The sequence below is a fragment of the Pinus tabuliformis genome, chromosome X (genome assembly GCF_031772625.1).
Source record: "Pinus tabuliformis cultivar Carrire ecotype Pingquan chromosome X, CPIR1, whole genome shotgun sequence".
Taxonomy (NCBI): Eukaryota; Viridiplantae; Streptophyta; class Pinopsida; order Pinales; family Pinaceae; genus Pinus; species Pinus tabuliformis.
In genome coordinates, this window is record NC_142308.1 from 510,891,932 (window position 1) to 510,901,540 (window position 9,609).

The 9,609-nt window shown below is 39.3% G+C and overlaps 1 protein-coding gene across 1 annotated transcript; it reads left to right on the forward strand.

Annotated features, from left to right (window-relative positions):
• Positions 1-612: 612 nt before the first annotated feature.
• Positions 613-5,977, forward strand: LOC149140920 (uncharacterized). Its single transcript, XM_089451104.1, has 5 exons — positions 613-2,043; positions 2,164-2,544; positions 3,823-3,995; positions 4,203-5,046; positions 5,867-5,977. Exons 1-5 carry the CDS (start codon positions 613-615, stop codon positions 5,975-5,977), a joined length of 2,940 nt encoding a protein of 979 aa, XP_089307230.1.
• The last annotated feature ends 3,632 nt before the right edge of the window (positions 5,978-9,609 follow it).

Sequence of the window (9,609 nt, forward strand, 5' to 3'; positions counted from 1 at the left end):
TCCACAAGCTGAAATGCACAAAAACCTGTAAGTGTCGACAACAGGTGACAGAGAAGGGTAAAACATAGCACGAGAGCTTACCTCGAGGCCAGGTAGAGTTCGGAAGAGTGGCAGTCTCGTGGTTGCAAACACCTGCACAGAACTAAAGCTCAGAAGTTGAAAACCAAAAGGACTTCTTCACAGAATCCATGAAAATATAAACCACTTACCACAGACTTCCGAACAAAACCATTGAAGACAGCAGCGAAGGTGAAGGATTCGCATCTCAAACAGAACTGTAACCAGTGACGGAGCAAAGGGTTCGTTGGGTTATCGCACAGTGAGCATCGCCACAGCAACACGGAGAGTGTAACAGTAGAAAGACAGAGTGAAAATGAGCCGAGGATAACCCTTTAGGGTTTAACATAGGCGGGAAGCCATTTCAACTGGATGAGCCGGTGACCATACCCAAAACCGGCAGATAAGTGTTGTAAATGCGCCTCGGATTGGGGCAGATATTTGTCCGCGCACAAGTGACCACGTGGGACTGAGGTGAGTCACGTGGCTGTGACCACGTCACCAGGGCTGGGCCATCATAAGTGGTATCAGAGCTAGTTTCTTGAGTTAGAACCAATGGAACAGGTAGAAGGTGAAGGTGAAGGAAGAGGAAGAGGAAGAGGAAGAGGAAGAGGAAGGGGAAGAGTAGTCCGGAGGGTAGTAGATGATGGACTTCGAGAGGAGATTCGAGTTTTGCGTGAAAGATTGGCAGTGGTGGAAGCTGGGGGAAGAAGAAACCCAGCAAATGACAGTGATGAAGAAGAAGTTGAACCAGAGGAGGAATTAGAGGGGGTGACACCAGAATTTAGATTGTTGAAGTCGGTCTTGCTGTCAAGTCATAAGCCAAAACATGAGTTGTCGACTTATGACGGAAGTCTGTCCGCAGACGTGTTGTTGGATTGGTTAAGTGAAGTCAACAAATATTTTGAATTTGAGGAAACCAGCGAAGATAAGCAGGTTAAGTTCGCCGCCACCAAGCTGAAAGGACATGCGTCCTTGTGGTGGGACAGCGTTCAGGCGGAACGGAGGAGGCTTAACAAACAGCCTATAAAGAAATGGTCTAGAATGGAGGCCAAACTGAAAGAGAAATTCTTACCACAGGATTATCAGATTATGCTGTACAAGCAGGTACAGAACTTGAAGCAGAGGGGAATGACTGTGAAAGAATTTACAGAAGAGTTCTACAAGTTAAATTTGCGAGCCGGATATGTGAAGGACACCCCAGAGAAAACAGCCAGATTTTTGAATGGCTTAAGGGGGGAAATCTTAGATGAAATTGGTATCCTTTCACCCCGGACAATGGAAGAAGCCTATCAGTTTGCACTGAAGGCAGAAGAAAAGATTAACCGGAAGCAGAATGCCAGGAGAGGAGGTGGAACTGGCAGGGGAAAGGGTAAAGTGTTTGGAAGAGGCCGAGGTACAGGTCCAAGTGAAGAAAACAACAGTTCTAAATCTGCTGGAGCGACAGAAAAAGACAATAGCACGAGAGGAGGACGACCACCTCAGCGAGGGCGAGGCAATGGTCAGGGCAGGGGAGCTGTCCAGTGCTATCGCTGCCACAAATGGGGGCACAAGTCTTATGAATGTCCTGAAGCTGAACCAGCAGGCGGAAGAGGAACTTATGTTGTTCAGACAGAGGATGCTGAGACAACACCTCAGGAAGCAGAAAATGCACCGGAGACAGGTGAAGCTTTGGTGTTGAACAAAGTGTTGTTGAAGCCAACAAAGGAGATTGCAGAACCAGATCAGCGTAAAGCTTTGTTCCGCACTGTCTGCAAGTCGCGGGGCAAGTGCTGCAAATTGATTATTGATAGTGGGAGTACGGACAATCTTGTGGCGGTGGAGATGGTAGAAAAGTTGGGATTGAAGAAATTAAAGCACCCTACACCCTACAAAGTGTCATGGCTGCAGAAAGGACATCAGCTGTTAGTCGACGAACAATGTGAAGTAGAATTTCAGATTGGTAAGTACAAGGATAAGATCCTTTGTGATGTCATGCCAATGGATGTCTGTCACTTACTGTTGGGACGACCTTGGCAGTTCGATAGAGGTGCAGTTCATGACGGGAAAAAGAATTGCTACAAGTTTGTTAAAGATGGGATCAAGCACACGCTTGTACCCATCAAGGAGGAAAATACAGCAGAAGCCAGTGGAGTGAAGGCATTGCTGTTGGGAGGAAAGGAGTTCGTGAAACAGATTGAGGACAGCGAAATCAATTTTGCTGTCATAAGGAGACCAAAGGCAGTAGTATTACACACACAGCTATCAGATTTGCCTGAGGAAGTTCAGCAGTTACTGCAAGAATTTGGGGACATTGTGGTGGATGATCTTCCCAATGAGTTACCACCAAGGAGGGGTATTAGTCATTGTATTGACTTTATACCAGGTGCAAGCTTACCAAATAAGGCCGCTTACCGTATGAGTCCCAAGGATCATGAGGAAATTAGGAAGCAAGTTCAGGAGCTACTTGATAAAGGGTTGATTCGAGAGAGTATGAGCCCTTGTGCAGTACCGACTGTTTTGGCTCCAAAGAAGGGAGGAGAATGGCGAATGTGCACAGACTCCAGAGCCATAAACAAAATTACTGTCAGGTACAGGTTTCCCTTACCGAGGATGGACGATATGATGGATTGTTTGAGTGGGGCAGCCTATTTCTCAAAAATTGATCTGAAGAGTGGATATCACCAGATTCGAATACGAGAAGGCGATGAGTGGAAGACAGCTTTCAAGACAAATGAAGGCTTATATGAGTGGCTGGTGATGCCATTTGGATTGAGTAACGCTCCCAGCACATTCATGCGTTTGATGAATGAGGTATTGAAGGAGTTTAATGGGAAATTCGTGATAGTTTACCTGGATGATATTTTGATTTTTAGCAGGACTAAAGAGGATCATTTCAGGCATTTACAGAGTGTGTTGAGGAAGCTGCAGCAAAACAAGCTGCTGATTAATCTGAAAAAGTGTACCTTTTTTCAGCGAGAACTAGTGTATTTGGGGTTTGTTATTGCGGAAAATGAACTAAAAATGGATCCGGAAAAGGTGGCAGCTATAGTTAGCTGGCCGTCACCAAAGAGTTTATTTGAAGTCCGGAGTTTCCATGGACTAGCCAGTTTTTACAGGAAATTTATCAGAAATTTCAGCGAGATTTGCGCACCTATGTTGGACACGATCAAGAAGGCAAATCAGCCTTTTCACTGGACTGAAGCGGCAGAAAGTAGTTTTCAAACTTTGAAGAAGAAGATTACTGAAAGACCTATACTGAGACTGCCAGATTTCAACAAACTTTTTCAAGTTCGTTGTGATGCCAGTGGGACAGCCATTGGAGCAGTCCTTAGTCAGGAGGACAGACCGGTCGCTTTCTTCAGTGAAAAGCTAAATGAGAGCAGGCAGAAGTACTCAACCTACGACAAAGAATTTTATGCAATCATACAAGCGTTGAAGCATTGGCGGCATTATCTACTGGGAGATGAGTTTGTTTTGTTTACAGATAATTCTGCCTTGCAGTATATTATGCAACAGCATAAATTGAACCACAAACATGTAGCTTGGGTGGAGTATCTGTAGAATTTTACATTCGTATTAAAGCACATTAGTGGCCAAGCGAATAAGGTGGCAGATGCACTGAGCAGAAGAACATTGCTTCTGCAAGAAAGTACAATGCAAGTTTTGGGTTTTGAGCATTTGAAAGAGTTGTATCAAACTGATACCGAATTTGGGGAGGCATATGAAGCCTGTCAAAACCCTTTGTTAAGGAATGATAGCATGTGGCTAGATTATAATTTGCAGGAAGGACTGCTGTTTAAAGGAGGAAAACTGTGTATACCCAACTGTTCTATGCGGGAAAATATAATACAGGAGAAGCACAGTGGAGGACTAGCTGGACACTTTGGTATCGACAAGACGGTTGCTCAAGTACAGCACTTTTATTTTTGGCCGAAACTGCAGCAAGATGTGCAAAGGTACGTGAGCAGATGCAGAGTTTGTCAACTAGCAAAGGGTCATAGTCAAAACACTGGTCTTTACTCACCATTGCCGATTCCGAGTCGACCATGGGATTCAGTGAGCATGGACTTCGTTTTGGGTTTACCAAAGACACAGCGGGGCTTCGATTTAGTCATGGTTGTAGTTGACCGATTCTAAAAAATGGCACATTTTGTACCTTGCAGGAAAACCAGCGACGCTACCTACATAGCACACCTATTCTTTACTGAAGTCGTTCGGTTACATGGACTCCCAAAATCCATCATCTCTGATCGGGATGTAAAGTTTACTGGTCACTTTTGGAGAACTCTGTGGAAAAAGTTAAATACTCAATTGCAGTTCAGCTCTGCTTATCATCCGCAGACTGATGGTCAGACGGAAGTCGTAAACAGAAGCCTAGGGAACTTACTTCGCAGTTTGACAGGAGGAAATTCCCGGACATGGGACCGTGTACTTGCTCAAGCAGAGTTCGCGTACAACGATTCACCTAACCGCAGCACCGGTTACAGTCCGTTCCAGATTTTGTACGGAATGCATCCGCGAGGAGTGCATGAATTACGGGATTTGGGAAAACTCGAGAAACGGAGCGCTGATGGGGAAGAATTCGCTCAAGCAATGAGCAATTTACACGAACAAGTCAAGCTGAAATTGCAGGACAGCAGTCAGAAATACAAGCAGCGAGCTGACACAAAGCGTCGGGAAGTTCAGTTTAATGTTGGGGATGAAGTCCTTGCGTATTTACGTAAGGAAAGGTTCCCGAAGCGGGAGTACAACAAGCTAAAATTCAAGAAGATCGGCCCCTGCAAAATCATTCGCAAATTTTCTGCGAACGCTTACGAAATACAGTTGCCACCTGAGATTGGAATTTCTCCCATTTTTAACGTGGAAGATCTGTTTCCCTATGTCGCCAACTCAGAGAATGATACAGCAACTACAGTGCCACAGAAAGACAGCTATGAGGAAGGTTCTTGGACAAGACAATTACCAAAGGCACCACCCCTTAAGATCGAAGGAATTCTGGATACACAGGTAGCTAGACGCACGCGCAGGAAAGAGTATCTGCGATATTTGGTCAAGTGGCGGAACCGTCCAATAGAGGACAGTTCTTGGCTCAACGCAGCGCAGATAACTAAAGCGGGCTATTCTGTTGACGACCTCATGGAATGGAGCCATGACTTTTTGCCACCCCGGGAGCCTGATGCAGGAGCATCCAGCTCCGAGGAGACAGAAGATCGATGACTGACTCACGATGAAACAGGACACAACTCCAAGAGTGGTTGGACAGGTCATCAAAGGAAAAACTGGTTGTTGTCTTTTATTAATTATTGTTCATTTCTTTTTCTTTATTTTTCAGAACAAGTTAAGTTACTGGTTGTTAAATTAGGAAACCAAAAAAACTGTCTAGTTAACTTTTTGTTTAAAGAAGCAAATGACAGTTACAGGATTTAGTTTGTAGACAGTTATATTCCAAGTAGTTTAAAAATGAAAAAGACGAATGTAACAGGGACTTTTTTTTGGTTCACCTCAGAACGAAATAAGAAGAAGCAGCAAGACAATATTCCAAACCCTCTGTAACAGAAACATTGTTTTCCTTTTCTGAGATAATCTACTGTTAATTACTTTTTCCATATTGTACATCTAAGCATTGCAGAGCATTTGTTGTTTTAGAAATGAATTGAAATAGAACGAAGTTATCATGCTGTAACTAGGAATTCTGGAGCGTTACAGACATCGAGCCAAAAACCATAAATTACATTATCAGAACTAACACACAGGCAAGGTAGCGTAAGGCGGTCAAGCTTAACAGCGTATGCATACAAAGTATTTACGAGAATAAAGAACGACACAGGTAACGAAGCAAGCCCAGGTTGCGGCCGTAACAGAACAGAACCCGCAAGCAAATACAAGGAGCAACACGGCCATTCACAAATCGAATACAATAGCTATTAAAGAAAGGTAACAGTTCAAACCACGCTGATTCCATTAATAGAGCATTACTTAAATCTTTATATGCAAACAGTTCGACAAATACACAGAGCCAAATATTAAACCGGCACCGCCGAAACAAAACAAGTTCCAAAACCTTGTGCATGGAGGTCATATAATGACACAAAGGGACGAAACCCGGAGACTGTAAACGCCAGCAAAGGGCACGGCTAACCCTACAGAACTTAAGTAACGGAAAACTACAGCTAACTCCATAATGAACAAACTATAGAAACGCTGGAGCAGGAGTAAACCCTACCCGGTTACAAAGGGTACCAGGGTTGGAGAAAGTTGAAGACTGCAACCTTGAAACCCTCGTGAGCAGGTCTCCTAGCCAACCTACACAGAACAACAAATTGATTTAGTGCATCTGTCAACCAGAACAAACATCAAATTAAGAGAAACAAAGGCAGCAAGGTGCGAGTGGAAGAGAATTGTAGACTTACCCAAGGGTCGACGGAGACTGCCGAGACATAGACCAGTTCCACAAGCTGAAATGCACAAAAACCTGTAAGTGTCGACAACAGGTGACAGAGGAGGGTAAAACATAACACGAGAGTTTACCTCGAGGCCAGGTTGAGTTCGGAAGAGTGACAGTCTCGTGGTTGCAAACACCTGCACAGAACTGAAGCTTAAAAGTTGAAAACCAAAAGGACTTCTTCACAGAATCCATGAAAATATAAAACCCTTACCACAGACTTCCGAACCAGACCATTGAAGACAGCAGCGAAGGTGAAGGATTCGCATCTCAAACAGGACCATAACCAGTGACGGAGCAAAGGATTCGGTGGGTTAGCGCACAGTGAGCATTGCCACAGCAACACGGAGAGTGTAACAGTAGAAAGACAGAGTGAAAATGAGCCAAGGATAACCCTTTAGGGTTTAACATAGGCGGGAAGCCATTTCAACTGGATGAGTCGGTGACCATACCCAAAACCGGCAGATAAGTGTTGTAAATGTGCCTCGGATTGGGGCAGATATTTGTCCGCGCACAAGTGACCACGTGGGACTGAGGTGAGTCACGTGGCTGTGACCACGTCACCAGGGCTGGGCCATCACAAACCATCATTCAAATCACTATTTTTTAAAAGGTCTAATGGAAAGGTAAACCACATGAAAGGTAAACCACGTCTAGAAAAATAATTACAATGGTCCAAATCAAGCAATAGACCAAATATCTAATATTTCTATATATAACCTGATACATTTTTAAAATTTCTATAGACTAAGAAATTTTGTTAGGAAAACATTAAACGACCATTCAAATCTATAATTATCGTTAACAAAATATCTTACTAGCAATAAAAAAAAATAGGAATATTTTATTTTTAATCATGTATGGTTATCATGAAATACAAGTGAAATTAAATTAATAAAGTATACACAATACAATAATAAATTATGATATCTTTGGAATCTAAATTGTACCATAGTGCTTAGAATATGAAAACATTTGTATAGAAATATATGAAAGTTTCAAATGAATTAAAAAATCACACCTTAAAAAGGTATTATGAAATCAATTTTCACAACATCTTATTTCACACATATGCACAAGAACAAGGAACTTCAAAACATATTTAAGTTGACTAGAAGAAAATGAAAGCTCAAACTTCATTAGTCAACATTGATTTATTTGGTTAACGCCTGACCATTTGCAACAAAGTATAAATTAATTTTGAAAATGACACAATATCTATAAGTTCAAACTTATGTGATTTATAATGTTTTTTAAATAAACTTTTTGGACTAATCACAATAAGAAATTTTTGGTTGATATTTTGAACCAACCATTATGGTTCATCATCAAGACAATGATTTTAAAAAATATTTTGGTGGTATATTTCATGACTTTCTTCTCTCTTAGATAGTTCCTTTCAACTTTATTTAGCTTCATAATCCATGATTTCTGAAAATAAAATTAAGAAACTGTTACCAAGTTTTTTTAAGTATTGAAGAAAATATGAATTACAAATACTATCATTGCTTTTTTAATTAAATTTATATGAAATAAAGAAGAATAATAAAAGTGTTATAGGGGAAAAAAATGTAACACACGCCAGATTTTCTTCTTGCACAAACAAAATCACATTGCATGGTGAAAGAAATCTTTCATGTGCTAGATTTGTTTTACCTTACAATGTTTGTGTCCATGTTAGAAACAAATCTTATGCATGTTGGAATTATTTTACCTTGTAATGCTTGTGTTTATGCTAGAAGGAGCTAGTGCATAGTAGATTTATTTTACTTTATAGTGTTGGCATTTGTGTTAGAAATATTTCTAGCGCATCAGAGATTTGTTTTACCCTATAATGTCTTTATTTGTATTAGAAACAATTCTAATGTGCAATATATTCCTTTTACCCTATAATGCTTGGGTTTGTGTTTTTGTTTTCCCCTACAATTATTTTATGTTTTTCCTTACACTACATTTGTTTTACCTTAAAATTCTTTTGCTTGTGCTAGAAAAAAATCTACTAGGCATTAGATTTGTTTTACCTTGCAATGCTTATGTTTATGTTAGACATAAATCTCACTAATGCTATATGTATTTTACCATAAAATGCTTTTTCTTTTGATAGAAAAAAATTAGCACATGTTAGATTTGTTTTACACTGCAATGTTTTTATTAACGATAGAAACAAATCTAACACTATATTTATTTTACCTACGAATTATTTTTTTTGTGAGCTTTACCTTGCGATGGTTTTTTGTTTTTCCTTACAATAGATTTGTTTTACCTTACAATTTTATTTTTGTGTTACAAACGAATGTACTGAGTGTTAGATTTGTTTTACGCAACAATGCTTTTGTTTATGCTAGAAGCAAATCTAGCACATGCTAGATTTGTTTTATCCTGTAATGTTTTAGTAAATACAAACTAATATATTTATTTGATTTATATGGAACAAGTATTACATGAATAGATTTACCCACCATTTAAATGGTTTATTTTAAGATTTAAGATTATTTTTTTAATGACAATTGAGAAATGTAATTATAATGGTCCAATTCAAGCAAACAAACTAATTGTATGTTAATTTCTACATAAAATCTAATAAATTTTTTAAATTATAAACATACTAATTAATTATATATTATTTTTTAGATTATATTCCTTAGTTTCTTTTGGTTCTTATTTTAGTGCAAGTTGTACTTCTAATTTTGGTGCTACATATGACCTAACATATTTTTCTTACTTTTATATAAAAAAATAATTTATAATAACACAATGAACCGTCATTCAAACCACTAATTTTTAAGTGTTCTAATGAAAAGGGAAAGCACAATTGAAAAAATAATTGCAATGGTCCAAATCAAGTAAACAAACAAACTATCTAATAATTTCTACATACAGCTTGATCAATTTTTTAAAATTTCCATAAACTAGGAAATTTTAATATGAGCCACCATTCAAATAATAACTGTCATTAACAAAATATATTACTAAAAAAAAGTATTCTAATAATATAGGTATCGTGAAATATATTTCAACTTAAATCGATAAAGGCTACAAAATACAATAATAATTCATGATGTCAGACATATAATGACCAATAAATCATGTTATAAATATTATATATACATATGATGACCAATAAATCA

Coding starts and splice junctions, on each gene's coding strand:
- LOC149140920 (XM_089451104.1), top strand. CDS start 613: ATGGAACAGGTAGAAGGTGAAGGTGAAGGAAGAGGAAGAGGAAGAGGA. Junction 2,044..2,163: donor GTGATGTCATGCCAATGGAT/GTCTGTCACTTA, acceptor GTACCCATCAAG/GAGGAAAATACAGCAGAAGC. Junction 2,545..3,822: donor AGAGTATGAGCCCTTGTGCA/GTACCGACTGTT, acceptor TATAATTTGCAG/GAAGGACTGCTGTTTAAAGG.